Here is a 23,838-nt window from a genome sequence, read left to right on the forward strand (position 1 = left end):
TTCGAATGGCCATGGACTAATCACAATTCAGTATAAAAATTAAATTTATAATCACAATTCAGTATAAAAATTAAATTTAGTGAGATAGAACAGCGAAATAATTCTGAATCATCATAACACATACCCAACCTCCGAATTTACGAATCGAATCCGAAACGAATACATATGAAACGAAGTTCGAAAAAATCTGAATTGGTCCGAAATGAACAGAAACAAATTTTTCCGCTGCGCACATGTATTCTTTTTTATGACCTTTGATTACTTGAACATTTCTGTAAAGTTTTTTTAGAACGATGAGTAACTCACAAAATAATTAGTGGACAATCTGTATAACACATTTACAAGTATAGTTTTTTTATGGCACAAAGATATTCAGTTGTTTAAGTTATATAACAATTGTTTTTTGAGTATAACTAACATGCATTTGCAAGTAAAGGCAGTCTATAACCAACACATTTCAATCAGTTTTATATAAATTTATTGTTGATTAACGCTTTGGCTGCTAGAGGTGGCTATAATATGTTTTATAACAATGCACTGTTGTCAAGGAGTTACATTACTTTTTGTCCTGCTATGCAAACTTGACACAATTATTTATATTGATTTTTTTTTATTTTTACAGAAGTTGTCATCCAGCCAGTGAATCCCAAAATAATATAAGCACAGGAGAAAACCGTGTCCAAGTCTTAAAAACCACTCCTGTTAACCTGTCTGTCAACACAGAACATGTGGAACCTTCCAAGAGGGATCAATACAGCAACAGTTTGTCCGAAAGCCCTTCATCAGCTCCTTCTACTGGGGTCCCAGCAGTAAAAGCCGAAGAGTTCACACCAGTATTTTTGACACCTTCCATGTCCTACAGAGGAGATAACGAGGAACCAAGAGGGGTTATCTTTGAGCAGACTCACTATGGAGTACATAATATTAGTACACTCCTCAAGGAAGACCAGCGCAGTACTCCGGACAGCACTTATAATGAAAGCTTTAAAGAAGGTGTTACTAATGTAAGCATCTGATGTAACTGATTTAACACTAACAAACTCAATGGAAGTTTTGATCATTTAAAAACTGATGAGGAGTCTTATCAATAAAAAAATCACTCATTAAATAAACAAAACGTTAAACTTAAAATGTAATCATCAAAAATGTTTAATTTATAAAAATAAAACAACATTGTTTTTTTATTTATTTTCCCTGCTTTTGCTGTAAAATGCTTCTGAAAACTTTTATACTACCCCAGCAAAGGGATTAAATACATCATTAAAATACCACAGAGAACTGCTGATCCCAATGAGACATGGCCGGTAAGCCAGTCGGTGAATGGGGCCAGATACATCTGTTTCTGTGCAAGCCTTCAGGTTCGCCAGAAACAGGAGTTAAGAAGCAGCGGTCTTAAGTTCACTTGCGTATGCAATGTTAAATGCCGACAGCATATGCTGTCTGCATTCAGAAATGTCGGGCGGACATGATTGCTACAGCGGATAATGTCCGACTCTTAATAAACTGGACCCATAGACTTAATTGGTCATAGCAACCTAGACCAGGAACATGAGTTCCACTGGGTTTTCAATAGGTGTATCTATGAGTTGCACTGGATTTGCTAACAAAATAAAGGTTTTTAATTATTTGTAAATGTATACAGAACAGATCTTTTGCACTGCATCAACTAATTACTGGCATGTAAAAACTTATGTTTAAATGGACATGGAAGTCGAAATTTAGGGGGATATGAAACAATGCTCCTTTATTAGAAATATATGTTAAATCAATGTAACATGGAAAGAAACAGATTATTTTTATAATAACTTACTTGCTAAATATGGGCTTAGAAATTCTCAGTGTAGCCACTGCCTACAGCTAGATAAGGGAGCAGGCATTGCCAAACTTCGGTTCTATTGTTTCAAGATTTCTGCAGCAAAAGTCCTCTACTGAACATCGGCAATAAACTATTTGTAGATTGCGCAAAAAAGGATGTGTATTTGTTTTAATAACTTGGCTGATATGTTATTCTATAGCAACCCAAAATAATTTTGTGTTTACTATCCCTTTTTAAGTATAACCCACTTTATAGTGCTTAGACTGTTCTATATCCTTTTACATTTTTATGACTATGGGCTCCATTTATGAAGCTGTGATAGCAGCTTTGGAGCCCATTGGCTGCAGTCTTGCACAAGCGGCCCTGCAGCCGAGACTTAACCCATTACATTGTTATGTGGCGTATCTCAATCCAGGGAGATTGACAGCCCCTGCTTGTGCGTGATTGCCTGCAAGAGAGCAGGGGGGGTGGTGTTGCACACGTCCAGTAGTGTGCAATGCTAAATGTGAGCAGTGTTTTCCTGCCCACTAGGTGTGATGCCATGCAGACTGGTGCGAAGATGTAAGCCCCTGTCCTATCTCTCGTTGCTAAATCTGGGCCTAAGACAGAACATGCAATTTTAAGAGTTTTCAATTACCTTCTATTTTCAAATTAATGTTGTTCTCTTTTACATAGGCTCAGCATACCTAGGTAAGCTCAAGAGCAGCAGTGCACATTGGGAGCTAGCTGGTGATTGGTTGCTATGCTCTTATAACTCTTGTCAGTGGCTCACCAAATGTGCTCAGCTAGCTCCCAGTTATGCATTGCTGCTCTGTGTTTAACCCCTTTGCTGAGTTATATGCAAGTGAAAGTGCAGTAATACAATAAAATATTAATACTTTACTATACGTGCTGTATAAAAAATTTTTGGTTATTTTTTGCTTTACTTCTCTGAGAACTAAGTGTATTTTCTCCTTTTGTAAAAAAATATTTTTTTAGGGCTTCAGATATTATCGTTAATTTATCTGTGTCATTACAGTTTTTTTTCTTTAGTTGCTCAAAAATACATTGTCATGGTTGTCAAGTCTTTAATGTTTTAATTAGTAAAACAGTACTTTATTTTATTATAGTACATTTATTGATTCTTCTCTTTTTTATCATTTTTTAGAAATACCGGAATTCTTCAATGGGAGCAGAAGATTTTATATATGATCAAACAGGAAGGTTAGTCACAAAAACCAAATACATCAACATTGGCAATGGTACTATGTATGGTATAGCATATAATATAGTAGAATATGAGGCCTATTTATAAAAGGTCTTGAGGACCTGATCCAACAGTGCGGATCTGGTCCGCAAGACCTCGCTGAATGTGGAGAGCAATACGCTCGCCGTATTCAGCATTGCACCAGCAGCTCACTAGTGCAACGCCACTCCCTGCAGACTCACGGCCGCTAGCAGGGGGTGTCAATCAACCCGATCGCACTTGATCGGGTTGAATTGTGGCGATTCCTGTCCGCCTGCTCAGAGCAAGCGAACAGGGTTATGGAGCAATGGTCTTTAGACCGCTGCTTCATAACTGCTGTTTCTGGCGAGTTTGAAGACTCGCCAGAAACACGGGCCCTCAAGCTCCATACGGAGCTTCATAAATAGGCCTCTATGTGTTTATTGATTATGCAAATTAGATATGTGCATGGCGAAAAAATTCGGTTCGGTTTGGATCGATTCGGAATTTTTTCGAAGTTCGGATCAATTCGAATTCGGAAAATTTTTAATCGATTCGGTTTGAATTAGTTTCGGATTCAAAGAAATTTGGCTGGATTCGGTTCGGAAATTCGGAATTTCGGTAAGTGTTAGGTGGGATTAGACTAGTATTATGTACTGTATATTAGGTGTAACCCATAGCAGAGTGATATAACCTAATATACTGTACAATACTAGTGTAATCCATGGCCATCCGAATTTACCGAATAAATCCAAACTAATTTGGATTTATTCTGTAAATTCGGCAGTATTTTAATTCGGAAATTCAGTTAGATGAATTTGCCGAATTTTACGAATTTCTGAATCGATCCGAAACGAATTGCACATATCTAATGCAAATCCAGTATATTTACTGGTCCTTTAAATTAATTTGGTCAAAATGAGGCATAATACTGTATGAAGTATTTATAATAAATTAAGGCTTTCACAATTAAAATTGAATGTGCCACTAATAAAAATGGTTGTCCATCAGTATAACCTTCCCTCGTACAACTTATCCATCTGAGGGTCATCCAGCCTAAAGCCAGTGATTACAATGAAGCCCTCAAGTATTTTATTTGTATGTGACCTCTTACATATATTTTATAAATTCTTGATTATGAGAGAGAAAGTGAAGGTTATTGTTACTGGCAAGGGTTTAGCACTGTCAGTTACATTTCTCTTTTATATTTTAAAAATAAAATGTCTGCTGTGTTAAATAGACTCAGGGAAGGGGAATATGTGGTGTAACAGCTGGGGAGCAACACAGACACTTATTAATGGAGATAATGGGCAGGGTGCATGCGAAGGGTGTAACAAACAGAAATCCAAAAATCTAATTTCAGACCCGCTCCATCCTAGGTATAAAATGAATTATTGCACTCATTAGAGTGACTTGTTGTCTATGATGAACTTTCACAACTAAGAGCAGCAAATATTGTTTGTTTGAATAAGGGTTTAAGAAAGATGCAATGATGGAAAACACAAAAGAAGACAAAGAATGAAAGACAACAACACAAGTAGCTTTGAGAGACATATAAATCATATACCTTCCTCACTAAGGGCTAGATTACCAGTGGAGTGGTACTTAGCTCTCCCACTCAAGCATAAACACCTCTAGAAGTAATCTTTTTGCGTGCAGGTTAGCAGGCGTATTACAAGTTGAAAGTAAAACCTTTGCGTGCAAGTGAAACCCAATGCGACTGTACATATATCCAATAATGTTAATGTAAAATATATATCTATACCTATATACAGTAGCTATAGGAATATAGGTATATACATATATATTTAAAATATAATAACGTTTTCCTGAATGTGAAATATTTACAGTAAATGCAGAGTAAAACACATTATTAAAAATTATTATTTAATTATTATTCAGATATATGTATACCATATACATTTGAACCCTTCTAAAATATTGTTATTAATATTTATATGCCTATTTTTTGTTAGATAGTGTTTATATGAGTGTAAGTTTATTTTACTGTATTTATGTTATGTTTGGTACAACTTTTATTTTAGCACTAACCCTACGCAAGGTCGTCAATTGCTCTAAGCCAACACATGTTAAATTCGATTACGCTTTCAACTCGCGCAAATTAGTACTTGTAATCACTTGTAATCACTTGTAATCTAGCCCGAAGATAGAAAATTAACAAGTATTTTGCATTGTTAGTAGGTTCTGAACATTTATAAGGGAAATAGCCTGGGCAGTAGTATTTTAGACAAAGGGGGGTCATGTTTAAAGGTATATGAAACATGCTACATTAGTACAAACAAATATGCTAAATCAGAGTAAACAGAAAAAGAAACAGATTGTGTAAAAATTGTCAAACAAATTACGTGTTTTCTTGCAAAATAAGCACTTAAAAATGATCAGTGTAGCCACTACCCTCAGAGAAAAGAGGGAGCTGTAATGTTGGTATTTTAAGTTGCATTCTTTCCTCCTCTGAGCATAGGCACAACTAATTTTCTGTTCCTCTAATTTTAACTGAATAGTAAATCAGCTCATGTTACTCTAGAATATTTATGACATCAAGCTAGATATACCTTGTTGTAGAGACCCCAGCCTGCTTGAAGGGCTGTGACAGTAATGGACACTGGACAAATTAAAGTAAAAAAAATAAAATAAAAAGATTAAATAATTTTTAAAATGAATAATAATACATATTGCAATAATTTCTTTTTTTATTAGAACAATGAAACAGACTATTTTATATCCCTTTAAATGCCTGGGTACTATTATTATAAACAGGCATGATTAACACTTTCAACAATACCCATACAATACCAATACAAAAATGCAACCCAACTCATTTAATAACAAGTAAGCCCTCTAACAAATAGCAAGATGAATAAAACAATGTGCAGTAATAAAATCACAAGATCCCTCAGGTTCTCGCAGTATCTCGGTCCTCAGCTGGTCCCTTCCACCATATGAGCCATCAAGCCGCACACTGGAAGGAACAAAGATGACACCAAAGGATATTCCTGCTGTAGACATTGGTAGTTACGAGCAGTCTCTACGTGTTTCGTCTGTGTATAACCAGACATTGTCAAGAGTTCTTTGTGAATACAGCCCCAACCAGTCATTTAAAAAAGGGCCAATCCATGATAACCAAAACTAAATTGTCCAATAGGTATAATGACTTCACCCTTTGGGGCACAAACAAATCATTATTAGTCACTCAAAGTAAAATATGTTACAATTGAAAATGAAACTGGATACAAAACAGAACAGAAACAATGTTACAAAACAGAATACACTTGATCCTTTCCAAAAATAGAAATAAGGAGGAATGGAATACTAATCACTGCTGACCTCGCTCTACAAAAAGGACAAAAACAGGAAAAAATAAATAAATACAACAAAACAGCCTTTTGATGCCCACAATAGTTGCATTGTGCTGTAAATAGCTCCAGTATTTAGAACAGATTGGTGGGGTAATGCATTTATTATTAAGAAAATAATAATAATAATAATAATAATAATAAAAAACACTTTCCCCTGTCTAGAACTCTGCTGTACCAAGGGAAAAGATTTCCTGCTATAGTATATTGGCAAGTTGTCTGGTGTTCTGTTTGTCCACAGTCTCAGCAGGGTTAAAGGAAGTAGGAAAATGTTTCAGAAGGTGGGGTAGGGCTGTACTGGGGAGAGAAAGGCATTGGCAACAGTCTGAGCTCTCTCATTGGTTTTGCATTCACCAAGGTGGCTCTGCACATCAGCAGTCCTCTCCCTTGATCCTCACTCTACTTGCTGTCCATAGATAGAGCGGTCTGGTATTACTGTTATACTACTGTATTACTGTTATATATACTACTGTTATAAACTATACTTGGAAACAAGATGTAAAACATGCTTTTAGGATCATCTGCAGCTTTCATCCCTGGTTTTGGGGCCTATATAACTACTAATAATATTGTGTGTTCCCTAAACCAGCCTTGTATGGTAACATATTAGGAAAAACATGACGAGCATTTTATAGGAGATGTTTGGCCCCACTTTGTTAGGTGGCTATTCCCAAGTATGTGGGATACATAGAAACTGCAAGGATCTAGGACAAAATGATAGGCAAGGCCTATATGTCTTTCTAGAGAGAATGGGGGAAGAGGGAGACAAATGTGGCTACCCATGCTCACCTCCACTGTGTGCCACCCCCAACATCTTTTGCTCTGTACATTCATAGCCATAGCCAGCCTTTTGCTCTGTCTGACTATGCACATATATTTATTAGAGTAAAAAAAGTTCCCTGGGAGCTGTGGTCCTAATAGTGCTCTCTCAACCCTCCATTTCTTGGTAGTAATATCGATGTTTATACGTATATAGTTTATTAGGGAAGCATTAATTGCAGAGAGGGATTGCAATATGTTCCATCAGTTTTTGACATAACACTGCCACATTTTCGACCTATTTTTCTCTTCTTCTCGTACAGTGGTACATTTCAGTATACGCTAGAAGCTACAAAATCTCTGCGACAAAAGCAAGGAGAGGGGCCAATGACCTATTTAAACAAAGGACAGTTTTATGCCATTACTCTGAGTGAAACTGGAGCGAACAAGTGTTTCAGACATCCCATTAGCAAAGTCAGGGTATGTATTTGTTTCCCCATCTTTTAACTGTCTATTGTTAATGTGTCATATCAATGATATGATTCCAGTAGCAAAATAAAATCTGATATGCCCTTCTGTAATCTGTTAAAAATTTCCAGATACGTCTTCTTGTTAGAAAAATATTATCATATAAAAACAATTTCTATAATTTACTGTTGTGTAGCATCACTCTATGTGCAGTTTATATGTGTAATTAATACAAATAATCTATTCTTTATCCAAAAAAGCTATGATTGAATACACTTCCAAACTCATACCTGTTATGCTAGTGAATGGTCAATTTTAGATAAATTCATTTTTTCTATTACAACCTCCTTTGATAGCAGATCTAATGATTTCACTGCTAAGGTGTATGTATATGTGTGTATATATATATATATATATATATATATACTTTCTCTCTAAAAAATATACCAACGCTAATCCTTCAACATTCCTATTGACAACCCATCTGCCCCTGCTGCCTCTAAACTTCGTCTCTCACAATTCAACCTATTCCCTACTCACTGTGATGGACACTCCATCGATCTGATATTTTCCTACCGCCTCTCTATTTCTGACCTAACTTTTTGCCCTTTTCCCATTTTAGACCATCACCTGGTCACCTATAATATTAATGCAACAGCTAAACCCACTTCTCCATCCCACCCCCCGCACCTCCAGAAATCTACACGCTGTGGATCCGCTCCAATTTTCAAAAATCATTTAAGATCTCCTCTCTCGCACTTCAACTATAACCTGCCCTGATCTCGCTAGAGCCCACTATAACAAAACTCTCCTCTGCACTAGACACACTTGCTCCTCCCCAAATGTGCAAAACATCACACCGTCAATTACAGTCATGACACACCCGCTATTTGCAAAAATGCTCCCATACTGCTGAGCATGTCTGGAGGAAAATTCACTCTGACCCTGATTTCATCCACTATAGGTTTATTCTTCACTCATACACTTCCGCCCTTCACTTAGCCAAGCAAACCAAGCAAACCTACTTCTCTTCTCTCATATCTACTCTTTCCACAAACCCTAAATGACTCTTCTTCACCTTTAACTCTCTCCTCTACCCACCTACTCCACCCCCTCCATCTGTCTTTAGTGCTCAAGACCTGGCTGACTACTTTCTAAACAAAATACATACTATCCAAAGCAACATCCCAACACCAGCCTGCAATCTTCAAACTCCAGGCCCAATTTCTCCCTCTGCCACCCTCCACATCTTCCATCCAGCCACTGCGAATTAAGTTTCTTCACTACTATCTTCCTCACGTTTTACTACCTGCCTGCTTGACCCTATCCCTTCCCATCTAATACCCTCCCTGTCTACCTTCCTCACTCCTGCTCCTACACACATCTTCAACCTATCACTCTCTACCGGTTCATTCCCATCTTTTTTCAGATATGCAAAGGTCACTCCCATACTCAAAAAACCCTCCCTTGACCCTAACTCTCCTGAAAGCTACCACCCCATATCACTGCTTCCACTAACATCAAAACTCCTCGAAAAACTAGTTTACAACCGCCTAACCCACTTCCTGTCCGCAAACTCCTTGCTTGACCCCCTGCAATCTGGATTCCACCCTAAACACTCAACTGAGACTGCCCTTACCAAGGTTACTAACAATCTTCTTTCTGCTAAAAGCAATGGCCACTACTCTATAACTACTCTATATTCATCTTACTTGACCTCTCAGCTGCCTTTGACACAGTTGACCACCCCATCCTACTACAGACTCTTAGCTCTTTTGGAAGCAAGTACACTCCAGCCTGCCCACTAAGATCCAACAATGACCTGCTCCTTGCATCTTCAACTATCACCTCTTCCCATGCTAGACTGCAGGACTTCTGTCGTGCAGCACCTACCCTCTGGAACACTCTACCTCGTTCTGTCAGGCTTTCCCCTAATCTTTCTTCATTTAAATGCTCCCTGAAGACTTTTTTGTTCAGAGAAGCCTACCACCCAACTCGGTAATCAATTAATTCCACTCATATAATAGTTCTCTCATCTAACTCTGTATTAACATCTTGCTCACTTTTGCAGTCCTCACCTCCTTTTTCTCAACCTCCTACCCTCCTAGACTGTAAGTTCCCATGGGAATAGGGCCCTCAATTCCTCCTGTATGTGTTTATAAAATTTTGTCTTGTCTCTTAAAAGTTTTATATCATTGTCTTATATAACTGAATAGTACTCATAGTCAGTGCTGCGGAATATGTTGGCGCTTTATAAATAAAGTATACTAATAATAAATTTTATATATATATATATATATATATATATATATATATATATAATAGTGAAAGCTGATATCTCATTTTCTCTAACCTTAACTGAATAACACAAGTAAAAAACTGATGTAGACACTTTAAAATGAATGTCTGTAAAATATTTAAAATAATGAGAAAAAAAGAGTTCCATTCCCTCTCACTATCTGACACACTAAGGGAGATGTGGTCATTTATTGAGTTGTAAGTGGTATTGGTGGAAGTGGTTAGCAACTATTTTCTTCAATAGTTGTTTAAATAATTTTACAGGTTCTAGTCTTTATAGAGGACCATATTTTTTTCTCTTTAAGATGTAACCTTTTGAAAGTCATAACACGTTATGCAAATAATGTTATATGAAAACACTGGGTATTTTATATACAGATTGTTTCTCCCCTCAAGCAACTTCTTAACAAAACAAACCTCTCCCTACAGCTTAAACTGTCTATTTCCCTGAGCATTGTTATTGTCCTATGCTGAACCAATATGCTTCCAGTTATTTTTCCTAAACAGAATTACTGAACAATTTCCTTTTGTGTATCTACTAATACAAGATCTTACATTTTTACAGAGTGTTATAATGGTTGTATTTAGTGAAGATAAAAATCGTGATGAACAATTAAAATATTGGAAATACTGGCACTCTCGACAACATACTGCAAAGCAACGGGTTCTAGATATTGGTAAGTAAAGATGTGAATTGAAAGCCCTTAGAACTTTGAATGCTAAATGGCCTTGGTAGCTTTCTTTACAATACACTGCATCCCTGTCTGTCAGCCAAAGGGTTAAAAATAAAGCTGCTACAGAACTTTGAGAACAAAATGTTTCATTCTCTTCCTTCTTCTGCAACAATAATATATTAACGCCTTATTTATTTTGGGCCATATTGCCATAAGTGAAGCTGTATTTATTGCTTCCGCTCAAGCTCTAACTTTACTACACATAAGCTTGTTTTTTTTTGACACGTAAGAGCACGTCGGGTAGGGCTTGTATTACAAGTTGAAAGTAAACGGCTAACCCAATGTGTGTAAAAAGCCGAAATTTGAATATCGCATGCTCGTTCACATATTCCCCCATAGAAGTCAATGGAGAAAAAAAAGTGAGAAATGCACCTTACTTGCGTGCAAACACTATCTCATATACTCATGTGCGCTAACCCGGCATGAAATATTATTATTTCACATTCCAATGTTCTGCACATAGAAGAATATGTTCTATTTATTCATAAATACATATTTCTACATAGATCTTATGGTATATTGGTACAATATTTATCTATACCTATATATATACATATAATATCCAATATTCACTCCATGTGAGTAAAATAATGCTGCACTCACCGGTCTTTGTAGAAAATGTTTCTTTATTGTAAACAAATGACAATATTCATCACACAAGTACTTCTGTACTTGTCTGATGAATATTGTCATTTGTTTACAATAAAGAAACATTTTCTACAAAGACCGGTGAGTGCAGCATTATTTTACTCACATGGAGTGAATATTGGATATTATATGTATTGTATATGCAGCACCACGGCAATCGGATTGCGACTGATGGAGTGCACCTTATTTTGAACCTATATATATATCATTATAGGTATAGATATATACAGATATATATTGGAATATCTATTTATAAATACATAGAACAAAATTCTGCTATGTGCAGAACATTGGAATATGAAATATTTACAGTAAATACATAGTTAAAGCCTTTATTAAAAATGAATATTGCATAAATATGCTTTTGCTTTTACATGTTTTCATCTACTTTACTGCAAAGGGCTCTAATGCACTTCCATATATGTCTATATGTGTGTACATATGTATTTATGTGTATATATTTCTTTAAATACATATATCATATTCATTCATAAATACATATGTACGCACATAAAACCACACATATATGTATTCGATAGAGAGCACTCTCACTTCCAATTTCATAAGTACCAGGGTGCCAGCAGGTAAGTATATAGGATAAAGGAAGGCACTCGCTGGTCTTTAAGTCAAATATTTATTGAATCAAGTGTGACGTTTCGGGGGGACACTCCCCTTCCTCAGACAAATACAAACAAACCACTAGTGAGAATTTAAACAAAATAAGCCCCTCCCCCAGTGAAAATGCGCCAAAAAGGTTACCATAGTGATCCTCTGCAACCAAGTGATCCTTACTGAATGCCTTGTGCATAGTGCAAATTATTATTAAACATATAAACAGTATATAAACATAGTAAAATATTTTTAGTGTCCACACTCAAAGTGATCAATATCACTCATATTCTCATGATGTGTATGTGCAACATAAATTATAAGAGTTAAATTGTATATGTGTCATCACAAATGTGTCCCCTAAATCATATCCTTAATAAGCGTGTATAGTGTGATGTTGATGGGCAAGTGTCTGAATATTGTTTGCATTAAATCATCATATATAGTTTCATTATTTAGCCAAATGGAGTCACGGATCTAGAGCTCAAATACACAGCTCATAACCATTAGGGGATATAAGGCAGAATAAGGCATTTCTGTCTTTTTAATACCTTTACTAGGAAGTGCCAAGCACCGAGTATGTATACTTTATATTTATGATTGTCGGCAGCAGCAGTATATACCTTTACCAGAATGTATGGGGGCCAAATGAGATCATGAGAATTGTGTACCTGTTACACGCTGCAAACATGTTCCGGGATACCGGACAGTGGGTCCTAAAGCCGCACATCCTGACTTAGTGTGATGGCGTCATCAGATAGACCCGACCATGCATTGTGTTAGGTTGCCGTGGTAACAGTAAACATACGGCTCGTTCAAATACTGGACAATATAAACACTAGAGGCCTTGGCTGGCCACAAAATAAAGTCTGATGAAAATAGCCTTATCTAACTATCGTGTGTGTTTGTGTTGACTCTACTCCAGGAGGTACCTTGGATTATAATGATCCATATATGTTTTAACGATAACCATGACAGAAGTTTACCATGAAACAGAGACAAACATAATTATCAAAGGTAAACATAATATCGACTATCCTAGGGACTTATAGTAGAACACAACAAAGCAAAAACAAAAAGAAGTTAGACAAACAAAAAGCATACCTGAACACAAAATGAGTGAAGAAAAAGGAAAAAGTAAATATGCATAATGAATAATAAAAATAAAATAAAAATAAAAAATTGAATAAAAAATAAAATGAAATACAACCAAATAAGCTGACATAAATAAATAAAATAGAATGAGAGTGATGAATAAAATAAAATAAACAGATGGATGATGCTGAATGAAAATAAAAATAATAAATAATAAATATTAATGATCAAATAATAAACCCAGATGGAGAGAGAGAAAGATAAGAAAGTTAGAGGAAGGGAAAGATGAGATATAAATAAAGGGGTCTCAGGTGAAGCATGCAAGGAAAAGCAAGAAAGCCAAAAGAACAGAGAGTGAAAAAAATGAGAAAAGAATAAAGAATAAAAAGAGAAGGAAAGAGAAGGAAAGGAAATAAAACTATAAAATAAAATAAACAAAAGAAAAAATAAATAAAAAATAAAAATAAACAAAAATAAAAATGAAATAAAATAAAAGGATCATGGACTCTCAAATGTCAAGCTGAAATCACATAGCATGTCCATCTGTTGCAAAGATCCATTTAGCAAAGTCTATTCAAGGTCATCCACTCCGATCATAGGAAACAGTGCCAGTCCAAGTTAACATTCAGCCCCCTTGGACGTATGGTGTCTAATTTAAACATCCACTTGGATTCCAGTTGTAATAATTTGCGATGTCTGTCACCCCCTCTTGGAAGGATGGGGACATGGTCGATAATCTTGAACCTTAAGTCCTGTACACTGTGTCCGCTAATGGCAAAATGATGTGCCACCGGTTGGTCACTCCCTTGGTTCTTGATAGCTGCCCTAATTGCTGATCTGTGGTTGGCCATGCGGGTGCGAACATCATCGACCGTTCTCCCTACGTAGAACAATTCACACGGGCAGTTAATAAGGTAAACCACAAAAGGTGTGGTACAGGTGAGGAAATGTTGAATTTTATGCATAAGGCATCCAGTAAGGATCACTTGGTTGCAGAGGACCGCTATGGTAACCTTTATGGTGCATTTTCACTGGGGGAGGGGCTTATTTTGTTTAAATTCTCACTAGTGGTTTGTTTGTATTTGTCTGAGGAAGGGGAGTGTGTCCCCGAAACTTCACGCTTGATTCAATAAATAGTTGACTATATATATATATATATATATATATATATATATATATATATATATATATATATATATATATATATATATATTGTACATACATACAAAAAGAAGAAAAAAGACCACTGGAAAATAGTGGTATTTTTTCTTCTTTTTGTATATATCTAATATTCCACCACTACCGTGCACTGAGGGCGGTGTATCTCTTCTATTAAGAGCACTGTTCTTAAATGGTTGCTATGATATGTTAGGCGGTGCAGATATAATTAGTTTTGATATATATATATATATATATATATATATTGATATATATATATATATGCATACGTATACATATTTTGACAAGTATATGTATGCACCTCAATGTTAATCATTTGCCTGCCTTTTTTTTACACCTGAGACCTCATATCTTTGAGCCCTTATATCTTTTTTGTGCAATTTTTTATTTAAATAATTTTTATTAGATAGTGTTATGACTGTAACTGTGATGCATTTTTGATGTTTTTTGTGACACTTTTTTGTTTCACAAAACAGTTAACCAGAGCTCTGAGGCTGCAGTAAATTCTAGCGTAAATCGCGATTGCGCTTAAGCAATCGCATTTACTTTCAACTTGTAATACAAGCTGTAACCCCGATGACACCCACAATAAACCCCTTTTCGCTTGTGCGTAACTGTTAACCTGCCACTCGGAATCTGGCCCTTTATTGACTTTATTGAACTCACAAGAATGCATTTTGTTTAACCACTTAATGGCTGCGATATACCATGTACATCGCCGGTCAGATTTTCTTGTTTCAGCAAGTGACTTGACCCTGCTATTATACCCTCCTTCCTCCCTTATGGTCACCGAAAATAGTACTGTCTCTCCACTGGTGGCAAGACCGCGATATTAATAACACAATCCCCATAAAAAGATAACGCTGCTGGTCCTTAAGGGGTTAAACATGTAAAATTTTCATACAATTTTTGGTCCAGAGTGGTCTATTTTCTCTTTCACTGTAGACACACTTTCTATTTATTTTAAAATTGAAATATTTTATTTATCTTTTAACAAGTTAAAGCACTTTTTGATTTATAAACACTACCACCTACATCATTATTGTGATCTGTTAATTAGATCTTTAAAAAAACATATTTAAAGGAAGGACAACTATTCTGTATTAATAATAAGCATTTGACGTGACATATAAAACCTTATATCTAGTAGAAAGTGTGTGCTAAAAAAGCTTTCTACACCTGTGATGTGAACAATATCATATAGCTCGATATTCAGAGAATATACATGTATTCAATAGTCAAAGATTCTCACAAATCTTAATATAAAATAAATATTTATTAACTAAATAAAATATCAATGTTATAAGAATTATATTTAGATATGTAGACAATATTTCCAAACATTCAACAAAAATGATGCATGTTAAGCATGAATATACCTCTTAGTATGGGTTAATTTTATAAGGTGCACCTTATTAAGATATATTGCGTACTAAAAAATATATGGTCTAACCTAAAAAATGTGGATCCACGATATTCATAAAATGTGTACCACTTTGAAACAAATCAATTGATACTATTAACACGTTTAGTATCGCAATGTTGCGTTTAGTGACAAGTAGCTATTAGGACTGCCCCTTGTGTGTTATAGGGATCCTCACTTGGTATTCCCAAGTCACTTTTGTAAGGATAAAAGTCTTTAAGGCGAAGGATTATTTCTTAACTTACAATCATTTATAGAGTTTCAATAGACGTTATGTCCCAATAGCCAATGGTATTCTACTCACCGAAATCCGAAAGCGCTTATGTTATATTTTGCTTTCTCCGACCTTACCCTTTCTCACCTACCCTTCTTGTCAGTCTCGGCGTTTACACTGCCACTTCCGGATTCGCTGACGTATTGGTCACGTGTCTGTTTTTTGTCCAGTCGGGTGGTCAGATTTTCGGCATGGATAGTAGATACCTTGGTGTCCGAATTATTGCAAGTTCCTTTGTCGAGGTCTTTATACCAGCATAATAGTAGGCAATGTTTCACTCTGAGCATTCATGAGTCTTGTGTCTTACCAGACAAAGAGATGTGTAGAATGATAAAATCCTTCTCTTACTTTAGATGATCAGTTGGCAGCAAGTCCCTTCTCTTTCAGTGCAATACAGGGCAGTTCATCATCATGTTTATGTAAAAACCTTAGTTTATAGTAATTAATAAATGAGAGTTTGAACATTACATCATGGTTATAAACTTACTTTTGTGCTGCATAATATCTCTTGCTAAATATTTCCTAGTATCAGTGTGGTAAACTTGCCAACTTTTTTTGAAGAAAATAAGGTAAACTAAGGAATCAACATATTTCACATAGGAAATTGACAAAATATACAGTAGTTACTGAAAAAAAACACTTTTTTTACAATTTGATACAGTTTGGTTCAACAGAATTCTTTATACAAATCATCTTCATTCACACAGTTTCTGCACATCCACAAGTTCTGATTTAAGGCAGAGTGGAAGTAAAGCCATTAAACTGTCAGATACATCACAATTATTAAGTAAATAAGAGTACAAGAGTACAATATTACATGTTTGAAATGAATATTTTACATGTTGCAAAAAAGTAAAAGAGCAAAAATGTTCTAAGTGCAGATAAATGAGGAAGCAGGAGACAAATAAGGGTAATACCTCAAACGAAGGGGGGGTTGGCAACCCTACAATGTGGGATTAGCCCCTTCACTCCATTAAAAGCAATGGCCAATATGTTATGCTTCCTGTCTGCTTTGGTGTGAAAAAAAAATCTTTGAAACTGAGGGAACATAGAGCTATTGACTGTGTGAGTTGCTAAATAAAGATGGGCTATGCTAGTGTGTTAAATGTTAAAAGGACATAAAACCCGGACATTTTTTTTTCATGATTTAGATAGAGCAAACAATTTTCCAATGTACTTCTATTATCAAATTTTCTTTGTTTTCTTGTTATCCTTTGTTGAAAAACAGTAAGGTAAGTCCAGAAGTGTGCGCGTGTCTGCAGCACTATATGGCACCAGTTTTGCAACAATGTTACACATTAGCAAGAGCACGAGATAGAAGCACTATTTCCTGTCAGGTATTGCTCCAGACATGTGCATACTGCCTATCTAGATATCTCTTCAACAAAGAATAACAAGAGAACAACACAAATTTGATAAAAAATTTAAACTTTTTAAAAAATTGTATGCCCTGTCTAAATCATAAAAGAAAAAATTGGGTTTCATGTCCCTTTAGTGTGGAGATTGGTTGAAGCAAAACATTGTTAAGATTAAATTGAATATGCCAGTATTTAGGGCCACATACGTAAGACACTCTAGTAAGTGAGACAACGGGTTTGGAAGCAAGGTTGATGGAGGAGTTAACGCTATGAAAACGTGAGGGAAGTATGGCAGTGAATAAGGGAGTTTCATCAGACCTCAGGAATGAAAGTTATGATGAAGACACAGAAGCAGAGTGAAAAAGTCTGGGATTAGAGCATTTGGAGGCAAAGTTTGATTTGGTGGTGCAGGGTTGTAGAAACATTTGTAAAAGAAAATTATAATTTTAAATGTTATTCATAGAGCTTATTGGAAGCCAGTGTAAGAACTTTGTTAAAGCCCGGAGGGGCGAAACGCGTCAGGGAATGTACATAGAGCCGTAGGGAGCTCTTGTGTTTTTTTTAATATCAGGACATTAGTATTGCCCATGTTATGCTGCAGTGTATTTGATTAGAGCACTTTCACTGCTACATTGTATTTCAGACTTATGTCAGACTATAACTTGGAGGTGTCTGGGTTATGCCAGACCTAGTTCAGTGCAGTTTGTCTACCTAGCTACATTTTGTCCCAGTATAACACTCACTGTTGCGGGTACAATACATGTTATAGCATGATTTCATAAAAGAATAGGAGAGAGTCCAATAGCTAGAAACATACGGATAATCAGGGGAGAACATACAGACAGTTTGTACGCTCTGTTTTGAGCATTAATGAGCACTTTAGACTCCAGTGCTGATAGTCATTATTAGCTATTGCACATTGTACACTAATTTACTGCAGAGGCTGATACATTGTGTCAACTCAAGTGGGAGCTTTATTAAGTATCAATCACTATAGCTGATAATTATTTTGTACACAGATTTTATCGGCCCCAGCAATTATCGTAACTTGACCTATTGAGTTAAGACAGCGCTGTATTACCCATATGGTGCAATATTTATTAATTTCCAAGAGCTTCACGCTATGTAAGGAAATGGTACACATTATTTCACAATCTATAAGAGGATAGAGTCTGGATACCAGTACCAATCTCTTTATTCCAGCACAGAATATACAGATATCACCCTAAATAAGGGGTTAATCATTGATCATTTACTTTAAGTGTAAGCAGCATGTTCTAATGTGCGCCCAATAAGTGACCATATTACTGAACTCAACTTGACAATTTAGAATGTGGTTATACGTAACCTTTACTACTCTATACATGTGTTGAAGCATAACATACATATATACCCATAGACTTGGCAGCACTCTCAAAACAAGAACATGCCAATGGTACTATCTTACATATGTGTTGAAGCATAACAGTTACAGCTGAGCTACAGTTTTCTATTGGCCTAGTTGTCTTACGGTAACTATCAATACCGCTATATTTATTTCACCTAAGGGTGAGCTAGCGGGCACTATTATTTTTATATGCAATACCCTATTAGTGGGAACTATTACTGTGGGACTAGTAAACCATAGCGCTATACAAGACTGGAGTCAGTGTAAATTATATACCAAACTGTCTGATAATCCTGTAAATTTAGGTGGAAGGGGAGGAGATTTACACACAGAGAGACTTTAACATTATTATTATTATTATTATTATTATTATTATTTCTGTGTTGGAGCACTTAGCCCTACCTACAGATGTAGCTACAAGTGCACACACCAGTTGACCACTTGTGCACAGCTATTAATTTATTACACTGAAGAATTATGTGAGTTAGTAAGTGCGAGACTGTTCTCCATCTGCCTTTACTCAGTGCTATATTCAGAACCTACACATACAAAGGCCATACTGACTATGGATATATACCACGTTATAGCATTTCTTATGCTAATGTCCTGGGATTTTAAACGTATGTAACCCTATTTTAATATTATATACTTTAATAAAAGTTATGTTTTAATTTGATACAGCTAATCCTGCCCAATAGTCTGGGCTCAGAGTGCTGTACATGCCTTCTAGTTAGTGGCAATTTCTCTTCTTTTGTCCACTTAGTTCTCAGTGTAAGAACTGGCCTAGAAGAAGAGCTGAGGATGAAATATAGAATAGAGAGATAGACAAGAGAGGTGAGAGATGCAGTAAACAACTAGGGAAATAACTTAGAGAATCAGAATTTTTGTTTGTCTCATGTATATGATTTTTTGCAAAGCAATGTTCTTCAGGAAGAAGTGGTACTACTGGGCAAGGGAATGAATATGAAGATCAGGGGCGAAACTACCATTCGTGCAGTGGCACCAGGGCCCTAGCACTGTGGGGCCCATGGCAACCTTTCTATACATTGGTGTGTGCCGAATGTGTACAATGTTAATGCAGGGGCAGGTCCATATATCCATCTATGCTCAAAATCATAAAGAGCAGTATATTAACTTTGATTACTTCTGAGTTGCCTTTGGGGGGCCCAAAGAAATCTTTGCTCCAGGGTTCTCTGTTAAGTAGGTCCGCTACTGATGAGGAACAAAGGAAAAAGCAGGGCCATGTATAAGTTAGGCACCAAGTCTGGTAGTAACGGGAGGAATAATAAAAAGCTTTAGCATAATGATTTTGTGGCAGTATGAAGCCACCCAGGAAAAGACTTTATGATATAATATAGTAGGAGGAGGGAGAGGTTGGCAAAGGGAAAGTAGATTTGGAATGAAAGGTAAACTAGTTTTCCCAGGGAAGATATATAAGCTGAAAATAGCAGAAAGCCTAAAGACTGAACCTTGGGCCCTAAGGTAGATGACTGCATAGAGGATAAAGAGGAAGATGGGTGTTATGAGTACACATTTGAATGGAGAAGGAAATAACCTGTGGTAAGGGAGCAGTTGAAGAGGTAGGTTAAAATTAGGTTGCGTTAACTTATTGAACAACATATTACTTGCAGGAAAAGGCAAAGGGGCTGATTTACCAAATGGCGGGCGGAAATGATACGCTGTAGCAAATGCCCGACATCACTGAATGCCGACAGCATATGCTGTTGGCATTTAACATTGCACAAGCAGTTCTTGTGAACTGCTTGTGCAATGCAGGGGGTGTCAATCAACCCGATCATATCTGATCGAGTTAATTGCTGTCCGCCGCCTCAGAGGCAGCGATTGAATTAAGGAGCAGCGATCTTAAGACCGCTGCTTCCTAATTGCTGTTTCAAGTGAGCCTAAAGGCTTGTGCGGAAACAGGGGCATTAGGCCCCAAAGTGTGTATTGGTGTTCTAGCATGTCTTTGCCACTGGTCATTCACATGCACTGTATACACCTGTATTTTTCTGCATATGGTACTATCCTGTTTTACTTTCTCAGCTTGGCAGATCACTACCTTGCTACATGCATATACCTGTTATGTGATGATTAATTTGTTCTTTCCTTCAGGGGTTATTTCTGTAATTATATTTACTTCCCATCTGGTCTACCTATGCATAGATCTTTTTGCATTTTAACCTTTTCCTGTAACTATCAAACACAAGGAAAATAGATATTTATGCTTTTATAATGATTCTTTAATTTTATTAAAAGCATACAATATTTTTTTAACTTATTCGTGCAAGATAGTTTTAACATTATCATTTAACCCTTCACTGAGGCGTAAGAAATGCACCTAAAGGGACAGTCTACTCCAAAAATGTTATTGTTTTTCATAACCAACCTGGTTATATTAATATACTTTTTACCTCTGTGATTACCTTGTATCCAAGCCTCTTCTGACAGCCCCCTTATCACATGACTATGTATTTATTATCTATTGACTTGCATTTTAGCCAATTAGTGCAGTGTCATGCACAACTCAATGGGAGAGAGCACACTGTTATCTATATGGCCCACATGGATTAGCAGTCTCTTGTGAAAAGCTAATAAAAAAGCATGTGATAAGAGGCTGTCTGTAGTGGCTTAGAAACAGGCAGACATTTAGAAGTTTAAATGTTATAAAGTATATTAATTTAACAATGTGGGTTGTGCAAAGCTGGGGAATGGGTAGTAAAGGCATTATCTATCTTTTTAAACAATAACAATTTTGGAGTAGACTGTCCCTTTAAAATGTCCAATTTGCCAGATGGATTTTTTTTTACAATTCTTAAACCACATTAGCCCATTCTTCTAGGGGTTTGATATAATAAAACTTCTGTTGACTAATAGTGAACTACAGAAACATGATTACGTTTTACTAGTTAAACCTGTATGTCTCTTTGCAAGCATCATTTGGCAGTGAAATATTGCCATCAGCGGTTAGAAAATTAGTTTTTTTTCCCATGCAGCCTACAATTTGTGTTTTATGTCCCTTTAAGCATTGTAGTCTCTGTGTTGCTAGACACAAGGAGCTGCACCTTTTGGGAGCTATTGTACAAGATTTGCTTTCAGTCTTTCCCAGAGACTTGGTTTAGTCATTGTTATTTTTGCACAATATTACGAACAAACAGCGAACAATAAATAGTTTTACACAAATAAAGCATATTAAGGGAACAGTACATACCCTGTGTTGAAAATTATCTTGAAGAAAATATTTTACAACTAATGGGACATTAAACAACACAAATTTTACAATGAATAATGCAAATTTATTTTTACAAAAGAGCATATTGTTTTTTTCTTTTCACTGATTTCCCTGACCCCTAGTACAAAAGGACCTTTGCTAACAAATCATAGACTAATACACATATTTAATATAAACTTTGTTTGCATGTGCCGTTAAAGGGACATTAAACCTAAACATTTGCTTTTGTGATTCAGATAGAGAATACAATGTTAAACAACATTCCAATTTACTTCTATCATCTACTTTTTTACATTCTTTAGATATCCTTTGTTAAAAAAATAGCAATGCACAAAGGTGAGCCAATCACATGAGGCAACTATGTGCAGCCACCAATCAGCAGCTACTGAGCCTATCTAGATATGCTTGTAAGCAAAAGATATCAAGAGAATGAAGCAAATTAGATAATAGACGTAAATCAGAAAGTTGTTTAAAATTGCATGCTCTTTCTATATCATGAAAAATGTGGGTTTAATGTCCCTTTAAGTAAATAGTTAGGGGTAGTCTGCCATCTTCTCTTCCCTAACGGTGGTTTAGCACTGATTCAGCTTAGCTAATAATAATTTATTAAACAGGTTTTTTAAACAAATACATATCTGCATATTAATTTATAATCTCCATCTAATAGCTAAATATATAAACATATCTTTATACACACAGTAATATTCACAACTAAACTACCTAGTATTCCTACTTCTATTGCAAATAATTCTTTTCCTATCATGGTTATTGATGCAAAATGTATAACCTATCTTTAAAAGAGCAAATGACAAGAGGCAAGGTGAGGTAAGAGGGGAACGCTAGAGCACAGAAAATTAGATAACAGTATTCACCAAAGCCTCCCTGAACATGCACAATTTCAGTGGAACATGTACAATTTTACAACATAAAGCAAAATAAATAATGGATGCATATTGCAATAATGTTATAATTTCAATAACAAAACTTTTTATGCCTTGTTAAAATATTTAGTTTAATGGTTGTTTAAGGGGAATACAAATGTAATCTCTTTGACATTTATATAAAAAAAGTATATTTTAAACATTAAAATTATATATTTTTTAAAGAAAATAATTCCTCACCATAATATGGTGTAGAGTGACATTTTTAGAGAGACAAAGAGGTGGTATATTAAGATAAGTTAAACTTTACCTATGATCTGTTAATCTATATGACAGAACAGATAATCTAGTTCTCCCTTCTAAACAATTTCAGCTTCTCAAAGTTTACTGCCGAGTTAAAAAAGGGGATAGCTATACTATTAGAGTCACAGTACAAATAAAAACACATAAAACAATTAAATACATTAAAAAAAAATTTCAATAAAGGTAAAAAAAAAAATATAGAAACCAATGTCATACTACAAGATTTACAAAAGTCTAAAATTTAAGATTAAAAATAAAGTATGTATCCATTGTAGATAGTGATAAAGTGTAACTTTCACTTTTTTATATGACCCTAAAAGATGAAAATTCGAATAAAACAAGAGTCACCTACATACTGAGGGGGAGTCGGAAAAGGCAGATTCGGGTTTATAGGAATATACCAAAAAGAGACAGATAAATCCTGTTCTTAGATCCCATCCAAAGCCACTGGTGTTTAAACTAATAGAAGAGTGAGTTGTATAAAAGTAATCTGGTGTACACCAAAACCATCGTTTTTAAAAGGTAAAATAAATATTTATGGTCTTAAATGGCCTCATCACTAATGCACAGCAAAAAAAAAATAATATTTTTTTTGGCAACTCCACAATGTATTTGCAGAAATATCAAATACACGGGGGACAATCTTCCATCAACCATAACTTAGCTCCCAGTAACTGTTGTGGGGTATAAAAAAAATACAATCAACATGGGACCCTCCTCTAAGGTTAAAAAGGTTAGCTAAGACTTATTTCTATGTTAGATGGGGGTTTTCTGGAGGCATTTTAAATCCTTAAATCAT

At 35.6% G+C, this 23,838-nt stretch overlaps 1 protein-coding gene across 1 annotated transcript in view; it reads left to right on the forward strand.

Annotated features, from left to right (window-relative positions):
* GRHL2 (grainyhead like transcription factor 2) overlaps positions 1 to 23,838 on the forward strand; it is a 213,445-nt gene that overhangs the window by 67,653 nt on the left and 121,954 nt on the right. The window contains exons 4-7 of the mRNA XM_053715256.1: positions 623 to 1,004; positions 2,964 to 3,019; positions 7,477 to 7,633; positions 10,485 to 10,596. Coding sequence (XP_053571231.1) covers positions 623 to 1,004; positions 2,964 to 3,019; positions 7,477 to 7,633; positions 10,485 to 10,596 — 707 coding nt within the window. The remainder of the gene's footprint in view (positions 1 to 622; positions 1,005 to 2,963; positions 3,020 to 7,476; positions 7,634 to 10,484; positions 10,597 to 23,838) is intronic.

Source organism: Bombina bombina, chromosome 5 (assembly GCF_027579735.1).
Source record: "Bombina bombina isolate aBomBom1 chromosome 5, aBomBom1.pri, whole genome shotgun sequence".
Classification (NCBI taxonomy): Eukaryota; Metazoa; Chordata; class Amphibia; order Anura; family Bombinatoridae; genus Bombina; species Bombina bombina.